This window comes from Eucalyptus grandis, chromosome 1 (genome assembly GCF_016545825.1).
Source record: "Eucalyptus grandis isolate ANBG69807.140 chromosome 1, ASM1654582v1, whole genome shotgun sequence".
NCBI lineage: Eukaryota > Viridiplantae > Streptophyta > Magnoliopsida > Myrtales > Myrtaceae > Eucalyptus > Eucalyptus grandis.
Genome location: NC_052612.1, coordinates 35,422,737 through 35,443,169, shown reverse-complemented (window position 1 = coordinate 35,443,169; position 20,433 = coordinate 35,422,737). Strand labels below are relative to the sequence as shown.

At 39.6% G+C, this 20,433-nt stretch overlaps 1 protein-coding gene across 2 annotated transcripts; it reads left to right on the top strand.

Moving 5' to 3' along the window:
• The first annotated feature begins 5,611 nt into the window (after positions 1 to 5,611).
• LOC104435410 (NEDD8-activating enzyme E1 regulatory subunit AXR1) lies at positions 5,612 to 14,786 on the top strand. 2 transcript variants are annotated; one of them, XM_010048186.3, is made up of 16 exons: positions 5,612 to 5,715; positions 5,889 to 6,085; positions 6,750 to 6,818; positions 6,901 to 7,064; positions 7,232 to 7,342; positions 7,536 to 7,615; positions 7,803 to 7,953; positions 8,042 to 8,135; positions 9,127 to 9,215; positions 12,231 to 12,304; positions 12,398 to 12,560; positions 12,911 to 12,996; positions 13,731 to 13,814; positions 13,916 to 14,096; positions 14,255 to 14,357; positions 14,463 to 14,786. In XM_010048186.3, exons 3-15 carry the CDS (start codon positions 6,815 to 6,817, stop codon positions 14,336 to 14,338), a joined length of 1,365 nt encoding a protein of 454 aa, XP_010046488.1. In that variant the 5' UTR covers positions 5,612 to 5,715; positions 5,889 to 6,085; positions 6,750 to 6,814; the 3' UTR covers positions 14,339 to 14,357; positions 14,463 to 14,786. The 2 variants fall into 2 exon arrangements, with proteins under 2 accessions (XP_010046488.1, XP_010046470.1); XM_010048168.3 differs by having other exon boundaries at positions 6,646 to 6,818.
• Positions 14,787 to 20,433: the final 5,647 nt, after the last annotated feature.

Here is a 20,433-nt window from a genome sequence, read left to right as displayed (position 1 = left end):
TAAAAGATAATGATGTTTTTTTAATTACGTTTCACGCTTTGTCTCAGGCTAATTTTTCCTGATTTGTTGGCCAAAGTAGAAAGAAGAAAAGATGACTCTCGTGATATTTATAATAACTTTCCGACGAATGTAAGAATATATTTTATTTGGCAGTCAAAGCTGATGGTCGAGGAGCTGACGTAAAACTGCTAAATAAATATGCATCTAGATAATCACTGAGATTTACTTGTAGTCACCCTTCTCATATGAAAAGAGAGAGATGGAGAGTTTAAATTCCCTCTTCTTAGGGAGCTGAAATGGAAATAATTTGGTTTTAAGTGTAGACCGATACCCAACAAGAAATCGTAACAAAAATTTGAGAGTAGGAGCTAGAGTAAAAATAAAATAAGATCGACAAAAAAAAAATTGCATCTAGATTTTAGTTGTAAGATTTATTTAAAAGTCGAAATATTATGTAATTTCTACGTATTAAAGATTCTCCGGATAATTTTTGCGTGATAGGGAATCGAATAACAAAAAATAAATGTTAAACTTGTGACAGATAAGTTAAGAGGTCATTTATGGTGGAAAAAATTTTCATGGCATGGCAATCATCAGTCTTTTGAGGTGAGCTCGAGAACGTCACGTCATTTGCATTTGCCACGCGAGAACTAGTTTAGATGTCATGTAATTTTTATGAAAGAGAGATATTGTATTTACCGAAACTCGGACTGGCGGTCATGTTTTTAGACTACTAAAGATTCTACCATTTCGGTTACGCAACCAACGGCGGCCATTGGTGCTCGAGCGAGTTGATTTCTAGTGCATCTGCATTTCCTTGATTATAGAAGTATGAAACCAAGAACGTTCAACGAGTTCTTTATTTTATTTGCTACAATAAATTAAAGGGATTGCTGCATAATCAAATGTGTTTTCTTTTATACGAAGAATATGCTCTTTGACAAGTGGGTGCTCGGCATGTTAGAGCCCATGCTTCAATCTTTTTGGGGGCAACAATAACTTTCCTTTTCTAGATAAGGTTACGTCACAAACTTTCTTTTACAAAAATAATAATAATAATAAATAACAAAAAGGAAAAGAAGAAATCATTCAAAAAAATCACCGCAACCCAAGAACTTGATTCATCAGGCTGGCTCCAGCCTCGAAATCGGGAATCAATTTCAATCGAATTCTTGCATTTGAATTGAGTTTGATCGTTACCTAAATAATAGCTTCAGAGAGTAAGTATGATTTAGACCCGTCAAACGAACGAACTCGATCACAAGTCATCCAATCCAAATAGATCTAGTCCTCCCGTTTTGTTTCACATAATACACATTTAATGACCAATACCTTATTCGATCTATATTATTAAAATACTTCCATATTTAACATAACTTACAAAAATTTATAACCAAATCGAAGTGAGAGTGATTTAACTTATACTCATTTTTAATACATTTATTCAATATAACTAACTCAACTAACACTAGTATGGATTTATGACCGATTTTAATGGATTTAGTGTGGTGGAAGTGGCCCGTTGCCAAGAGGCTCCTGGATATTTTTTAAAAGCGGCTACGCCGTGGAAAGCATCGGAAAGCCGGGTTTCGCCGAGAAATAGGGAGATGGGGAGGTGGTCCCCAACGAACGGCCGGATGCAGAAGAAAAGCCGCCCCGGTGTGGGGCCGTGGGGCCGGCGATCACGTTGACGATTCTCTGGCCTTTACCGATCGCAAAGGGACGATGACAGGGAATGGGGCACGCACTTTCCACGGCATTTGAATAAAAGCATGTTGGCAAGTTGGAGTAGGCCAATTCGAACTTCTCCAAGGGCGAATCTGCAGTGCAAAAGTGCGCCTTGGCTTCAACCTCCGGCGTCACCTCACTTCCCGCTGCTTTCCATGGAGCACGTTTATGCTCCACGGAAGCTCCGGCAAATCAAAAAGTTCATTCGAACTTGGATTCAGTTTAGGTAATTATTTCGTGCGCTTATAAAATCATGTGTAGCGATTGTCATTGATACGAGCTTAACATGGTAATTATGAGATTTTATGAAATCACCGTTGATTATTCTAAAAGTTTTAACCGATAGATAAAGACGTAATCTATTATTTCGTAAATATCCTAAAATTGCTAACATCAATCTTATAGGAACTTAATTGCCCTATCACGAATTGACAATTGCCGCCATAGATGGCAGATATATATAACTGTAAATATAGCATGTAGGATGGAATTGATTTATTCGCCTCAATTTTAAGGTTGGCTATATTGCCAGAACCAAGAATTATAACGATGCGTTTGGGAAGACTTTTGGGGAAAGTTACTGAGAAAATGTAAAGGCTTTTGAGTCAAGGGTGTTTTCCAAAATGCAAAGTGTATTTAGTAAATTTATTTGTGAAAGTCCATTGTGAAGTATACTTGTGCAAAATAGTATTTGGATAAATTAAATTTGCAAAATACTTTTATTATTTAAAAAAGGAAAGTTGGCCGGCCAAGGCTTCGTCGTGGACCGCCGGCCAAGGCTTCGCACCGGCCAAGGGTAGGCGATCCGGCGAGGGTCGCGGCGACCCTCGCCGCGCCGTCGCGCAACCCACCACGCCGCGCGCAGTCACCACGAGGTCGCGCAGAGGATCCGGGTCGCGGCGAGGTCCGGGTCGCCGCGACCTCCGCGACCTCCGCGACCCGAGATCTAGGTCGCCTAGCGCGGCGACCTCCGCGACTCGGATCTAGGTCGCCGGGTCGCCGCGACCTCCGCGACCAGATCCGTGTCGCGGCGAGGTCGTGGGTCACGGAGGTCGTGGCGACGACCTCGCCGCGACACGGGCGACCTCCGCGACCCGATCCGGGTCGCGCGACCGGGTCGATGATGGTCGCCGGGTGTGGCGACGGTTGTCGGCCTCTCTCTAACCCATCGCCGACCCATCGCCACCTCGCCGGCCGATTCGCCACCTCGCCTGCCGACATCTGAGAATTCAACGAAGGGGAAGATGAACAGTGCATCGGGCCTTCTGAAAATGCTGAAAGCCCAAGGCAGCCTAGAACCTACCTTGGGCTTTCAGCCTTTGGAAGGCCAGCATTTCTTCAAGGCAGGTCTAAAATTTTTTCCCAAACACCCAATATTTGGGCAAATGGACTTTGGGTACCCAAAGGTATTTGGCAAAGCTGGTGCCAAACGCACCCTAAGTGTATTCGTCTATATCCTTATGAGCATATTTTGTGTACTTTTCGCCAATTGAGCAATTTTGCCTTCACTTGAGCTAGAGAGAACCATCTCATGGAATTCGATCGCTATTGAACCATATGTAGCTCGCCAATCTTGCCCATGAAGATTGTTCATGACAGCGGCAATTAAAGCTAGCTCGTGCCCTGTCCCTGGCAGGCTATTTTCTTGCGGACAGAGAGGTTCCCGGATCTCGAACGGACTCTTGAAACTTAGAAGGCCCGGATCAAATTACTCCACAGCGAAATGAGAGATTAAATGCCTCTAAACAAGTAAACGAAGACTCAAACATCTACTTACCCGAGGCTGATACGAACATTACGCCAATCCTCTAAGTGAAATATATGATTCCGATCATCGCTAGAAGTTACTAATCGCATCACACAAGCAAAGGTTCAGTTTGGACGTGGTGAAACATAGTTGGCCTTGGTGGCCTAAGGCTTTCCTAGGAAGCCGCCGCAGAAGAATATATGCTGACCTGATAATTTTGGAGGAGCGATGGCACCATCGAGTGTCACGCCTATTGGCATGGGATCCTTTTTGTCATCCGAAACGACGCCTCTACTCTGTCATTGACTTTGTTCTAGCACGTTTGCTTCAAATTGGTCACTTTGACGTTGTCATTGTCTCTGAGGTTTTAAAAGCCCTCATGTTTATTGATCTCACTAGGCCGGTCCTAATATTCTAGTCGAGAGATTGCCGCCTAAGCATCTCACCTTTTGCCATATGTCAACCTTGTCGAGCTAGCGAATTCGATAATAGATAACAACCTGAGTGACGACATATCAATACGATCAACACCTCACTTGCTAGCTCCAAAATGAGTATTATCAAGTTCTATGAATTCTCTTCAACGTAATGTGCTGTGTCCTACGACGACTGTCTAGTGAAATACCTGGTTGTCTAGTTGCCGATGATGCGAAAGCATCCAACTTGACTCCATCAGCCCACTTAGCACCATCATTGCTAGTCAAGTTAGAATTTGAGTATAACGTGCTTCAATGGGTTGAGATTGAAATTTCAAACTAAAGCGGTACCAAACTATTATGCTAAAGTTATCAGTACTAATGATTAATGAGTCACCGAAGTTATCGACACCAATGGTTAATGAGTTACCGAATTCTCGGTATGATATATTAGTCACTGATTTCTCAGTATGATTTATTAGTTGCTGATCTCGAAGTTTATTTACAACATATTAATGGGAGGCCAACCAACTTCCTTGGTTATTGGATGAAGTTTGGGAGCACGAATTTTGCAAGGTTGAAGAATCAAGAATGCAAGTTCCCAAGTCATTAAATGCATCGCTATTTTCATAGGAGTCTTTAATTTTATGTAAGTTCCAAGAGTAAAAGTTTTAAGTTCCTAGGTCTTTAAGGATAGGCTAGTTCCCATGCCTATTTATTGTTTTTCTATTTCTTAAGTTGTCTTCCTCCTATAAATAGAGCAAATCTCTCAATTGTAACTAGGCAAGATTTGATGAATGAAAATACATGGGATTTTCTCTACTTGAGTAAATATCTTTGGAGAATGGATAACTCTTATTTTGATCTATTTATCCTTGGAGAGTGGATTATCCTGAGTTGGTGGATTTTCCTTTGGGTCTTGATGATGAGCTCCTCTTGTCCTGAAGTCCTTTACAATTGCTAGGTGGTTTGTCCTTTAAGCCTTGGCAATTAACTTCATTTATCATGATCTTCATTTTGGTTAGTGGCACATTCTTTAGACCTTGGTGGGATTGTAATCTATCTTTTATTTTGTATTTTATCCTTCGACTTCCATTTCCATACACTATCCCATGCACTTAACCGCAAAAATCTGTATAATCCAAAATCACTTGCCCACGCATGTATTAGCTGATGCCTATTTGGCACGAGAGAAAATACACGAATGCAATGATCCAACATGTCATATACTTGGATGAGTGAAGCAATTGTATTTTCAAGTTGGGATAATAACACAATGATTTCTAAACTTTGATACAATGTGTAAGCAATTCATGAGCTTTTGATTCATTCAACTTGGTTCATGAACTTTAACATGATGTTTAATGTGGTACATGAACTTTTAATTTGTTCAATATGATCATAGGATATGCTCAATTTAATCCATAAACTATACAAAAATATTCAGTATTTTCTCAGAATTTGAATTAATGAAATGATAACATTGAACATTTTTCATGCACCAAAATTTCAGGAACCCTTATTTAATAAATTAAAATTTGAGAGATTATATTATAAACAGAGGCTAAGCTCATGAATAATTTATATCATTTTTCCTTGCAAAGTTCCTCGAAATGGAAAAAGGGAATGCATACAGGGAAAAGATGGGCCCTGAGGGAGGCCCATGCCGATACGGGCCCACCGTACTCTCACTGTTCGACTCGACTCCGCTCGGCCGAAACATAGCCTAGGCTCTAAGCAGCCGAACGCCTCCCCTCACTTCCCTCCTCGCTGCGAGCTCTGCTCGCCCGCTCGAGCGCGCGCAGCTATCGATCCCCTTCCCAGGTAAATCTCTCTCTCTCTCTCTCTCTCTCTCTCTCTCTCTTTCTTCTCCTCCAGCGCCATGCGCCGGCGATCGATCGATCGTTCGTTCGCCGGCGAGAGATCTCGCGCCTGAGCGCGGTCTCCGGACGTTCGTGCCTCCTGGCCGGCGACTGAAGCTTTCGCGGTGCTCGCAGGTCCTTTCCGCTTCACTCGCAGGCTCGAGCGACGGGTTTTCGGACGAGGCGGTTCTCCGGAGCTGAGTAGGACACTCGCTGTTTTTTATGCTGAGGCGTCGGTTCGTCGCAAGTGACCGAAGCTTCTCCGCTTGTTAGTCACCGGACGATCGGACCGCGATGGCCGAGCCGAAAATCAAATACGATCGCCAGCTCCGGTACTCCGCTTGCAGCTTCCTGTCTATCGAGTGCTTTTGTTGTAGCTCGATGTTTCCTGGATTATTCCCGTCCTGACTCGATAAAAATTAGAATATGGCAGATTTGATTTAGCGAGAGTGGAAGAGAACTTTCGCAGACCTAATTTTGTTTTGACGAGAGTCCGAGGTTGCACTTGGCAACGCGTTGAGTGGAAAGTTCTGTGTGTTTGAAGTTTTTAGCTACGCTTCTGATATTGGCAATTCATCCATTCGATTGCACCTAGGGCCTTAGATACGGAGAAATTCACATTTTATCGATTACTTCATTTTGTTGGAATTGCATTACAGTTTGCCTGAGAGTGCTGAAGTGTTCATTGAAAGAGGAGTTTAGTTTTTTCGGTATTGATCGACTTAATGCAACATGGTTCGCTTAAAGAGGTGGAGGTCAACTTGATAGAGAAACCTTTGCCATTTCTTTGTTAAATGTCGATGGTCTTTAACTTGCATGTAGATCCTTTGGTCACTGTAAAGTACTCTGTCGTGTTTCCACATGTTTTTATGTGAATATATTGATACCTCAGGATCTGGGGTGAGCAAGGTCAGGCTGCTCTCGAGAAAGCCAGTATATGTTTGCTTAATTGTGGTCCTACTGGCTCTGAGACGTTAAAAAATCTTGTTCTTGGAGGGGTCGGGAGCATCACTGTGGTTGATGGATCGAAAGTTGAAGTCGGGGACCTTGGGAATAACTTCATGGGTTTGTGCCTTAACTGTGCTATCCTTCCAGTTTCTTTTGGGATTTTTTTTTCCTACATTCTCAATGGCTCTGCAAACTTTAGTGGATGAATCGAGCGTTGGGGAATCCAAGGCAAAGTGTGTGTGCTCTTTCCTTCAAGAGTTGAATGATGCAGTTAAAGCAAAGTTTATTGAGGAGTATCCTCAGGCTCTAATTGAGACAAACTCTTCATTCTTCTCTCAGTTTACTTTGGTGGTGGCTACTCAGGTATGAAGTTGTAAGCTACTGTTGTATGCTCTCTTTAGTTGTTCCATGTAAATTTTCAAAATCCATTTTGCTTGATTGTAGCATTAAGAACTGTACTATTCTTGCAGTAGATACTTGTTTTTTATTCTTCTGAGTGCACAATTGAATCCTCGTAATTGCTCTTTCAGCTGGTAGAAGACTCTATGATCAAGCTCGATAGAATTTGTAGAGAGGCAAATGTGAAGTTGATATTTGCTCGTTCCTATGGACTTACGGGACTTGTGCGGATCAGTGTAAAAGTAATGTTCTTGTAATCCCAACTTTTGACTTCTAAAATAACACTGGTTTGTTATCAAGTGATGTGATTTGCTCGAATTAGAATTGCAGATTTCTTTATAATGTTGAACTGAGAAACGTGTATTGAGTCAGACAGAAATCTGTGCATATACTGTTACAAATATGCGCTATATCTAACATCCCTTTTTGTAGCAGGAGCATATGATAATTGAGTCAAAGCCAGATCATTTTCTGGATGACCTTCGTTTAAATAATCCATGGCCCGAATTGAAGAGGTTTGCATTTTATTACTGAAGACACATGACTCTTTGGTTTCATAAATGTCAAAATGCTTCAACTAACTAGAAAACTTCTTCTGCTTCATGCTATGTCATAAACATAGTCCATTCTGTTCTTCCATACATCATACAAGCAGTGCATGTAGATAAGGTCATCATTTATGACTAAAATATACCATGTCAGGTTTGCAGAAGGCATTGATCTGACCACTGCAGATCCAGTTGCTCACAAGCACATACCTTATGTTGTCATTCTTGTTAAGATGGCAAATGAATGGGCAGACTCTCACAACGGCAGGCTTCCATCAACTAGAGAAGAGAAGAAAGAATTTAAGGTTTGTATTCAGTTTTGATGTTTTATACTGAATCACTTTGCTCATGATAGGCTGTAACAGAAGATATTAATGATATTGAACATTTCAGGAGCTTCTGAAATCCAGGATGATTGCATTGGACGAAGACAACTACAGGGAAGCTGTCGAGGCATCCTTTAAGGTCTTTGCTCCTCAAGGAATTAGTAAGTTGTAGAAGTAAGCATATTGTTATTATGAGGATAGAAGCGACATTCATCGAGACCTCTTTCGGTGACGGGTTAAACAACCTCATGCATAGCTATATTCCTGATAAGCAATATTTCTTAATAGGGCTTGCTTGCAGTTACTGTGGGGAGCTGGGTAGAAGTTCTTTGTTCTATTTCTATCCAAGCAAGAACAGAGTTTTTCTAATTATATTGGTCTTAATGGATCCAATTGCTTTGACTATTTTTTTGGTGGCAAATTTTGTTAAATTGCTCATATGGTTGATTATGCCATCTTAAACCTTACACACAAGGTTAGACGTGCACTTTGTCTGAGATGATATGTCACCTCTATACTTCTTAAAAATAATATTAGAGATACAAAGATTGATTTACATAATTAATTTACAAGTGGCATTGTCCATGCTTCAATATGGTTCACTTATTCAGATATATCTACTTACACTTTATTGTAGTATGTGGTAAACAAATTTTGTGGATCGGTCTTAATATGCCCTACATTTCTCATTAAAAGGTTCTTGCTGCCCATCCATCCTCTTTTGTTAGTAAGGGTCCTTTCTTGTTCCGTTGGCATAGATACCTTCCATACATTATTTTTCCCATTTAAATTCTTTTTTTCCCCCCAAAAAGCGCATATATGATTTTATTTCTTTGCTCTATTCCCCTAGCTATTATTTCGTGATGAACTTTTATATGTTTCAATTGCCATCTAAATCCTAAAGCTCACTGTTCCACGTATGGATATAGCATTTGCCTATAGGCCCCTCATATATATTAATTGTTCGATGCCTGACTTTCTTGTTCCCATTTTCAAGTGCCTTCCCATGGCATCTTCAATATGGATGGATCTTTGTGAGTGGAAAAGTAATGCTTGCTCCATGTATTATTTATAAGCAGTTTTCTTGTAATAAAATCGAGCTGTTGCTGCTGCATGTGAACAGTGACTTAGTCAATCTTGTTTCTTTACCAGGTCAAGAATTGAAGCAGATAATAGACGATAGTGCTGCAGAACTTCATCATAATTCATCAGATTTTTGGGTGATGGTGGCAGCTTTGAAGGTAGTTATCCCAAGTCTTGTCTGTAACATTTATAGCTATTCGTTCAATTTTGACATGGTTTAGCTGGTACTTTATACCAATCAATTTGGATTGGAGGTCCTGGTGGATGGGTTGTGGAGTCTTTTGGAGTGATGCTTTTCAATTGGAAAAATTACCTAATTAGTCCTAAGCCTATTGTACTGATGCCAATCCAGTCTTAAATTTTCCAATGTAGTCTTAAACCTTTATGTTAAATTCCAATGTTGCCCTTGTGGTTAATTGCCGTTGGAAATTGCGGACGAGGTGGTATAGTCTTTGTCAGCTGTCCTACGTAGCATAGCGAGTGATCTGGCATGTGCAACTCAATCAAAACTATGTTGTTTTCTTTATTTTTCTGATTTTTTCCCCTTTTCCGCACTACTGTTCATCTTCTTCTTTTCTATGTTGCTTTTCTGAAGATGGAGGGAAATCTTCACGAGTGAAGCTAAAAGGGTGAGGACAAGGGAAATCTGCACAAACGAGACTTGCAGCCTATGAGCTTCACAAGAGAAGGTTGAGCCACCATTGAGACGACTCAACAACCTTGGTCGAGGTAGTTCATGGCTTCTTTGATCTTGGATTGAGGTTGTGAGGGTTAGACGACCTCGAATCTAAGGTCAAGACACCATGGATGACAACCTTGGTCAAGGTTGTCCATGGCTTTTGAGGTTGTGGGGGTTCAGCGAACTTGAATCTAAGGTTGAGCCGCCATGGACGACGACCTCGAATTGAGGTCGTGGGGGCTCAGTGACCTTGAATCCTATGGGGGTGAGAAAAAAAATCATGAAGCGAAGCATTTACATAGAATTAGAGGGGAAAAATTTGGCACAAAATGGAATTAGTATGCTTTTCTTGGTCAAGGATATCTCCTGAATCAGCTCCTCAAGATTACAAGAAACCCCTGAAATGCCTTAAAAGAAAAAGGGAAAATGTCTCAAACAGTCTCTAAACTTCTACTTAATGTGCAATCTTGTCCCTAGACTTTTAATTTGTTCAATTTGGTCATTGAATTATGGATAAATGTCCGATCTAGTCCCTGACTATTTGAAAATTGACCAATTTCGTCCCTCCATTAGTTAAAGTTAACGGAATTGGCTTACATGGCTTTTAGTCTCTTAAATATAAAATAAAAAATGACATGTGGAATATCCACGTGGAAATTACCTTTAAAACAGGTCAAATTGTGGCCACCATCCAACAAAGAGATACATACCACTTTTTCTCTCTGCTTTTGTGATTAGTGCTCTCATTTCTAGTTGACCCTTAATTTGTTTTCCTTTTTTAAGATATATATTGACTCCTAATTCTAGTAATTCAACTTAGTTCCACATCATCAATTAATGCTCCACGTTATCACTTAACAATTTGAATACACGAAAGGACTAGATGGAACATTTGTTAATAGTTGAGGGACTAAATTGATCAAATCGAAAGCTCATAAATGAAATTAAACATTAGATGAAAGTTCAGGGACCATTTGTAACATTTTCCCAAAGGAAAAAGGACAAAAAATGAGGAATCTTAGGTTGAAGACAATGTGCGAGAAGTTCCATTTACTTTCAATTTTCGTTCCATAGCTTGAAGCAATCTCGAAGAGGATGAATCATGGGTTGAAGACAATGAATCTTGGGTTGAAGATGATGAATGGTTGAGCTATGGAGATACACCATCTCATATTGCACCCAGAATCGGAAAAGCAGTAATAGTCAAAGTTATTAAGAATCGGATTCCAGATGATTGTTGACAAGAGATCTTCAAATAACAGCTACCAAGGCTTGGCTCGAGGGACAAGTGAGATCAATGGCCTTTAAGCGGCAACGGGACAGGTGAGGATGAGGACACGTGGCATTGGGGACAGTCAAGGTCTAAGGCTTAGCTCAGGGGGCTAGTCGGCCTTGGCTCTAGGTCTATCCTAGGTCCAAATGGGTTAGTGGCTTGTTTTGAAGATGAATAGTAATGGGAAGATGAAGATGGTGGTATTGTTAATACGAAGAAGGTGAAGATGAACAGTGCCACAAAAGAATTGTAGAAGGGAAAGGAGAAATTAAAAACAAAGAAGAAAGAAAATTCAAAAGATTAAGCAAAATGGCATAGTTTGTCTATGCTTGTCCATGTCAAATCACCAGCCATGCCATTAAGGACTTCTAGCGATGACCAAATACCAAATTAGCAATATTAGAACAAAATTGACTGGAATGATTACATTGGAATTTTCTAAATTAGTTTAGGACTACATTGACATAATTGGAAAGTTGGGACTGAAATAGCGTCTACACAAAGGGTTTAGGATTGATTGAGTAATTTTCCCTTTCAATATGACTCGTTACAGGATCACTCTACTGGAAATTTGGTAAATGACAAATTGTCCCAGTTCCTTATGTTTGCCCCCTTATGAAATGAACATGATCACTCCCTTGATCTCTGCTTTGTTTTTCCATTGATCCTGCTTTTGGGTTGGGGAGGGGGGAAGTTATCTTTACTGAACTGGTAATTCGCATGGATTTCTTGTTGTATCGTACTTGACATGTCTTTGAATGGTTTAAATGACAAGTATAGTGCAAATACATTTAACAGGATGCGATAAGGGTTTGAACTGAACCCCGGAACTTGTTCATTTAAACCCGTGCATGTCTTTCTTCCATTTCAGAGGACATGTTCTTGTTATTTATTTCTTAGGAGAATGCTTGCATCATCTCTCAGTGGGTAGACACTGAAAAGAGATCTTCCTTTTCCAGGTCTCTTTGAGTTGCTGTGATTTGAGATCTACGAGTAGAAGTTCAATAGAACCTCATCAATTAGAAGCACAATGTTTACAATACAATGGAGTTTTAGATTTATAATTAGGTTCCATTTCCTACTACCCTTGTTTGTGGAAAATTTCAATTGCTATTTGTGCTGATCTGCCTGTAGAACTTCTGGCTGACTTATGACTTTCCAGCAAGATATATTTTGTTCCTAAGATGGAATTTCATGCATCATGTTGCTTTATCTTTGCAGGAATTTATTGCAAATGAAGGTGCTGGAGAGGCACCCCTTGAGGGTTCAATACCAGATATGACATCTTCAACAGAGTTAGTGGCTTAGGAATGAATGATGCTGTTTTTGTTCTCCATTGTGTGAGAAGAATTTGGTGACATGTCTTCTGTATCATTTCTATTTTGCAGACATTATGTAAACCTGCAGAAGATCTACCAAGCTAAGGCAGAGGCTGACTTTCTTGTTATGGAGCAACGAGTGAGGAATCATTTGAAGAAAATTGGTAGAGAGACAAAGATGATTTCAAAACAAACTATTCGAAGCTTCTGCAGAAATGCACGAAAACTCAAAGTGAGTTATTTTTTACATGATTTAGTTCATGCTTAAAATTGGTGTACTGCATTAAATAGTAAATTCAGAGTAGAATGGTGTAAGGTAAGCTTATCAAAGCCGCTTTGGAGTCCATTGAGATTAGTGATGCTGCTGAGTTTGCTTGTGTGCTCCTTAACTGTTTTGCTGTTGACTCCTGTTGTAAGTTTCTACATATAAGCTAAAATTGCTGCCTAGTTCAGATTTTTTCCCTCCTGGATTCAATTATGTAGCATTATTAGAATCCATTTTTTTCGTTTTTGTTTATCACTTCTCTTAAGTCTCTTCTTTTCCTTTCCCGAAAATGAAGAGATAACATTTTTCAGCTGTAGGTATGCAGGTATCGCCTAGTCGAGGACGAGTTTAATTCTCCAGTCCTATCAGAACTTCAGAAGTATTTAGCAGATGAAGAATACATGTAAGATAGGTTTTAGCTTATATCCCTTAAATTATTTTCCTGCTGAAATATGCAGTTGCAAATGCTTCATAGGCATGCTTAGATCGTGAGACCTAGAGCCCCTCTCTCCAACAAAGAATTAGAAGTTCACAATTTATTCAAGGTCTTCTAAGCACTCTTTTGGGGTGCTCATCAATCAGTCATGGACCTCATCCTTGAAAGATAAATTCAAGAGTCCATCTGTTCTACCAGAAATTCTGAAGATACTCATCATAAAATTATCCTCACTAACTTATCTTTTTCCATGATAACAGCTTTTCCCTTAAATACATTTTTATTGTTACTTTGTTGGGATGTGGTGAATGCTTCGTTATGACATGGAATGGTCAGTGTGCTTAGAAAAGTACATTGGTAAAGCTGGTACCAGTCACATGGAATGGCATTTATTCTTTTGGAATTAATCCTTGACAGCACGGGCTGTTCTTAACCCCGGACGATTCATTTTATTTCCCATTATTAGGCTTTAATTTTTTTTCTTTTTCTGCTGACACTTGCTTGAGTCAAAGTTCATGTATCTTCTGGATCAAATTGGACTTGGCTAGTGCAGGTTTGATCCATGTTAATCTTGGCTCAACCACATGGCTTGTTTCAATCTTCCACTAATTTTTTCAAGTTGACTAGCAAATAAATTTTATTGCTGGAAAAGACTATCATTTTTGCCTGTCATCTGAAAATCTGTGGTTCTTGTCAATCAGTGTTGCTGTGGGGTTCTATATACTGCTTCGAGCTGTTGACCGGTTTGCTGCTAATTATAACAGCTTTCCTGGAGAGTTTGATGGGTAAGTATTGCCGATATTGAATCTACCATTTTTCCTCCAGCAAGCTTTTTAAAAGTCATTACCTGATCACTGCATTTCTCTGCATGGTGAATGCACTGCAGTGAGATGGACGAGGATATATCTCGGTTGAAGACAGCAGCAGTCAGTCTTCTCAGCGACTTGGGCTGCAATGGCCAAACCTTGACTGAGGATCTTATTAGTGAAATGTGCCGGTTTGGTGCTGCAGAGCTTCACGCTGTTGCTGCTTTCATTGGAGGAGTTGCGTCTCAGGAAGTGATCAAGGTTGCATCATCATCTCTGTTCACCATAGCTTCGTTAGTTAATTCGTTGATGTCGAGTGCTCCAAATAGCTCGGGCTATTACTCAGCTCTTCTTTTGGTTATATATCGGAACCGAGATGCTATATTTTGCTTTAAAGCCACGTTCTCTGTTTGTTGTAGCTCATAACGAAACAATTTGTTCCCATGTCCGGGACGTTCATCTTCAACGGCATTGACCAGAAGTCTCAATTGTTGTCCCTTTAGCGATTACAACGTCGAACTGGTAATTTCTGATGCTCTAAATTGTCGCACTCGCCTCTGTATTCTTTTCCACACAATCGACAGTTTCTAGAGGGAAACTCAGTTTCCTCCGTTTGGGTTGTTGCAGATCCTCGCTTCTTGAGAAGAGCACGGTAGAATTGTCTGGTGGGGGCCAACGACATGCCAAGGTGGAGAAGCAGAAGTTTTGTGTGAAAGCCCTTATGGGATTAAAAAGAGGGAACTGGTTCGAGAGGATTGATGTGCGATGGTACGAAGATGAATTACGGCAACAAAAGAGATGCCAAATCAACATAAGACCTACTCCCCTCAAAATGAATTTGTAATCCCTGCGATCACTGCCGGTTTTGTTGAATTAATTTATTCCGAGGACTTGTATCTCGTTGTGTCGATCCAATTATCTTAAAAGGCACCAACTTTAGTTCAGGTTTTACTTATGGTCCAAAAAAGAAAATCACCTTTATCTTAAGTCCTAATTCTGTCCTAAATAATTTTTCTTATAAAAAAAAAAATACCAACTTTAGCTCAGGTTCTAATTTTGGCTCTAATTGTTTTTGTCTAAAAAGAAACATAAATTTTCAGTAGGTACTCAAATCTGGCCCCACTCATGATTCCATCCGATAATGCCGTTAAAGATGCGACATTCCATTCCATGTGTACTTTTCAATTAATATTGGTGTAGGGAATAACGGATTCCCGAAAAACGGATTCGACACTAAATCGAACCCCCAAATCAATGCGGAAGATGAAGTCCGGGAATAACATGTATCACCGATCGTAAAGACACCACGGATTGGAGCGTGCCTTGTTAGCCACAGATTAAACACCAATCTTTGAAGAACGAGGAAGAAATTTCGATCCGATGATGTCAATTCGCCTTGAAAAGGGAAACAACGTGCCTTAAGCGTTTGGAGGGAAAGAGAGAGTGAGAAGCGCACGTTAGAATGGCCAAAAGGGTGTCTTCTCTCTCTCTCTCTCTCCTCCCTTTTATACCTTCCCCCATCCACGGGCCCTATTCCCATGGGCCGGGCTTTTTGGGCCCAACTTGGGCGGACCGGCCAACTTAGGCCCATCAATAAAGAAAAAAATCCATCATCTCCCACTCGCACATGGTGGTCCAAAACCAACATGGGCGGACGATGCCCTACTCAACCCCATCGAGAAAAATCCATCATGTAGACTCTCACTTAACATGGTGGGCCAAACAGTAATCCTCTTTTCCTCTCTTCAACATTCATACCGGTGAATAATCCGTGCGGCAAAGCATACTTTGAGAGCTTGTTGCCATACATCTCGTTAGGAATATATAGCGGCTCATAATGGGCATCACATCCCGAGTAGATTTAGTATGCAGCACCCTAGATCAATCGATCACATTTATATCTCTCTTGATCTCTTTTAAACAATGATATATATATATATATATATATATATATATATATATATATATATATATTGTATTCACAATTATGATTATCCCAAAGACAGTTATAATTGGTTAACCGGTGAATACAAAACTATAATGTGATTCTCCAAATTCGATCTTCCTCCTTCCTTCAAACTCTCAATTTCAGTTCAGCTTGCTTTTCTAGAAATGTCCCATTAGATCGAATCACTTATGACCATTGGCAACATCCTAAGATAGCAAACACTAAATAGAAATTTTGAGAATAAGTAAGAGTCATGAGGGGACTAAAACTGAGAAACTCTATTCCTCAAGAGTCTCACACGGCATAAAAGTTGAGATCAAACTTTTTGCCACTCTTATTGGTCGTCTCATGCATACGTAGTATGAAATACGTATTACGGTATTAACTCATTTCCCATGGAGCGTATGTCTACACCTTTCAATACCGTACATATGATAGTTCAGACATACCCAATGTCTAACTTGAGTTCACGTATTTACTCATTCACAAAATTTATCAGAACTCACATCTGGCATCGTAGACAGATAAAGTAAAATATGTGGGGTATTTTACTTTCGGACATAGTAAGCATTATATCCTCATCTTAACACCTAGTTAAGGCGACATACGTGTTTTAAGCTTGAGCTCTCGATTATCACCTAGATAATAAGCTTAAAAACAGTCTCATCTCTATTTATCGCACAGTAAATAGAGGCGATTACTCGTGTGAGTGGGCTAATCTCATATCTGTTCGACATACTTTTTCAACTTAAAATAATGCACTAAGCATTAAGATGCATAAAGATCAAACAAAGATTCATAGGCATTAATGATGAAAACATAAATTCATCAAATGTGAACACTTAGGGAAATTACAACATTAAGTACATTAGCCTCTACGCAATCCTAGAAATTTCATATGGCCACAAAACACATCTCTAGGTATTGGCTTTGTCATAGGATATGCTACCATTCTATGCGTAGTATGTACTCTAAGTTCACGTCTTTTCGTGCAACCATATCCTTTACAAAATTATACTTGGTATCTATGCGTTCGGTCTTGCCATGATATTTTTGATATTTGGTGTACACTTTTGCTGCTTGGCTATCACAGTTAACCAACAATGAATCTGCAGCACTTCCAATAACACCTAAATGATCCAAAAATCTCTTAAGCCAAATACCTTTTTACACTGCTGCTGATAATGCCACGAACTCAACTTACATCGTGGACAAGGCTATACTCTTTTGTTTCTTACTGCTCCAACATATGGTGCCATTATTCGGTAAGAAAACAAATCCAGAGATAGATTTTCTTTCATCTAAATCTCCTCTCCAATCAGTATCAGAATAGCCTTTGAGTTGCAGATCATTTCCTTAATAACTCAACGTATAATCAGCAGTCATCTTTAGATACCTTAGTATTCTTTTAACGGCTTTCCATTGTGCTTGACCTGGATTGGATTGGTATCTGCTCACCATTCCAACTATAAAACATACGCCAAGTCTTGTACACTTCATAACGTACATCAAGCTTCCAACAGCACTAGCATAAGGAACATGTTTCATTTGTTCCTTCTCTTGTGGAGTCCCTGGGCACAGTCTATGGCTCAATCCTTCACCTTTTGCAATAGGAGTGTCTATGGGTTTACAGTCTTGCATACGAAATCGTTCAAGAACCTTATTTATATAGATTTCTTGCGAAAGAGACAACGATCTCTTCGAATGATCTCTCAAAATCTTAACTCCAAGAATGTATGCAGCTTTACCCATATCCTTCATCTCAAAGTTGGAAGACAACCATCTCTTGACAGTATTAACCAACTCCATATTGCTTCCGGCAATCAGTATATCATCAACATATAATGATATGATCACAAATTGATTATTGGATCTTTTGATATATACACAATGATCCTCATCAATCATTTTAAAATCATATGCCATTATGGCATTATGAAAACGTATATACCATTGTCTTGATGACTGCTTAAGACCATATATCGACCTCAAAAGTCGACATACTTTTTCTTCTTGGTCTTTTACTATGAAACCATCAGGTTGTTCCATATATGTTCCTTCCTCTAATTCTTCATTGAGGAAAGCAGTCTTTACATCAATTTGATGTAACTCAAGATCCATACTAGTTACTATTGCCAGAATAATGCGAATCAAGGTAAATTTCACTACAAGAGAAAATGTATCTTTATAATCAATTTCTTCCTGTTGATTATACCCCTTCGCCACGAGGCGAGCCTTATGCCTTTCTATCGAGCCATCAGCCTTTTGCTTTATTTTGAGAACCCACTTGTTCCAAATAGCTTTGCGTCCTTTTGGAAGATCAACCAGTTCCTAGACTTGGTTTGATTTCATTGACTCCATTTCCTCTTTCATTGCATGAATCCATTTTTTCTTATTAGGGCAATTCAGAGCCTCATTAATATTTCTTGGCTCATCCTCATTTTGTGGAGCAACCATTAAAGTTTCCCTTTCAATGTCAAAACATTGACGGGGAATACTTTGGCGACTTGTTCACCGTATGGGAGATTGTACACTTAGCACATCATTCCCCATCATGCTCCCACTCGGATTAGATAATGACGATATCATCTCATCATATGGTTGTAATTGAGAATGAGTTGAATTCAATTCATCACTTCTCATATTACTCCCACTTGGATGAACTCCATTAATATCATTATCTTGATCCAAGGTTTCAAATAGGAAGTAATCTTCCCCTATTTCGCCCTTCTTAAGAAATTCATCCACTAAGAATGTGACATCCCGTGATTCAAAATTCAGTTATTCTCCCACTTTCCTACTCACCTATGAACACATACCCTTTCGAGTGTTCGGAGTATCTCATTAAAATACTCTACTTTTATCTGGGACTCAATTTCCCAAACTTGTGAGAGGACATATGAGTATAGGCAGCATAACCTCATGGCTTAAGTAAACTTAAGTCCGGTTTTCTACCTGTCCATAACTCATATGGAGTGGAACTAACTGATTTGGAAGGCACCCGGTTAAGTATATAAGCAGCAGTTAACAACGCATCACTCCAAAAGGTGATAGGTAAGTTAGCATGCGCCATCATGGACCTAACCATTTCCAGTAGGGTTCTGTTTCTTCTCTCTGCAACACCATTTTGTTGAGGAGTATATGGAATAGACAACTGTCTTTCTATTCCTTTTTCATCACATAATTTTCTGAACTTATCAGATAAATATTCTTGACCTCGATCGGATCTAAATACTTTTATTTTCTTGTCTAATTGATTTTCAACCAAGTTCATAAACCTTTTGAAACAACTTATGCTTCAGATTTATGAGAAATCAAGTAGACACATCCGAATCGAGTATAATCATCTATTAAAAGTGATGAAGTAAACAGTCCCATGCCTTCCTCTCACATTCATTGAACCACAAACATCAGAATGGATTAAATGCAGAGGAACGTCAGCTCTTTTTCCTTTTCCAAATGGTTTCCTTGTCGTTTTCCCTTCTAGGCAATGCTTACATATGGACAAATCGACTTATTCAATATTGCCCAACAAGCCCTCTTTGGCTAGTCTATTCATATGTTGTTGGCCAATATGACCAAGTCTAGCATGCCACACATTCACATCATTATCATATGAAGTAGGAGACGTGAAACAAGGGAATAACATATATTGACATCACCACAATCAACATTTAGTACAATAAAACCATCTAGAAGGTGACCACAATCATAGTAGTTTGTATCCAAATACAAATCTACACTGTTATTACGGAAGTTCATACTAAAACCAAGTTTAACCAACATCAAAACAAACACTTAAATTTTGACGAATCTCCAGAGCATTTAGAACATCATGTAGGAACAAGGTGCATCCACCACACATGTTCAGTTGGCAGGTGCCAATCCCTTTAACTTCAGCTCTGGAGTTGTTTCCCACATAGATCCACTTAGTTCCAGTTGGTATTCGTCGGAATTCCACGAAGGATTCTCTATCCTTCGCTACATGGTCTGTCTTTCCTGAATCTACAGTCCACAAAGAATTGGATTCAGCTAATAATTCAGAACTTGACACATAATCAAAGTTCTCAAATGTACAAGAGGTGTTTACCTTTTTCGGCTCACAACAATCGCGAGCATAGTGACCCTTCTTGTCACAATTGTAACACCTCACCCTTGACATTTTCTTCACTTGATGACGTTTTCCTCTCTTGTGTTGGTTAACTCTTGATCTCTTGCAATAAGGACTTGATCCTTTGCATTCCCACATATTGAACGAATCAATACGCTTGCGCTTAGAGCTCAAAGCCCTTTCTGAGCTAAAACCAGCATTGCAAATATTTATTTTCAGCTCACATGCCGTTAAGTGGTCCTCTACCAGCTCAAGGTGGCGCACAACATCCTCAAGATCTTCCATAACATGGTCAAGAGCTTCTAGTGCTTCTTGCTTTTCCAGCACATATTGAATCTTCATATTCAATATTTCACAATTGTTGCCGTTCATATCAGCAATTACGTTCTTAGTTGCTGAAAACATCGATCTGAATACATCAGACATACATGCACGAATAATTAATGCCTATCATTTATGCATCCCTTTTGCACAGACCCATCATATTAATGAACAATTTCAAGTAAGGTTTTAGAATCAAAAGGTCACTACGTTTCCAA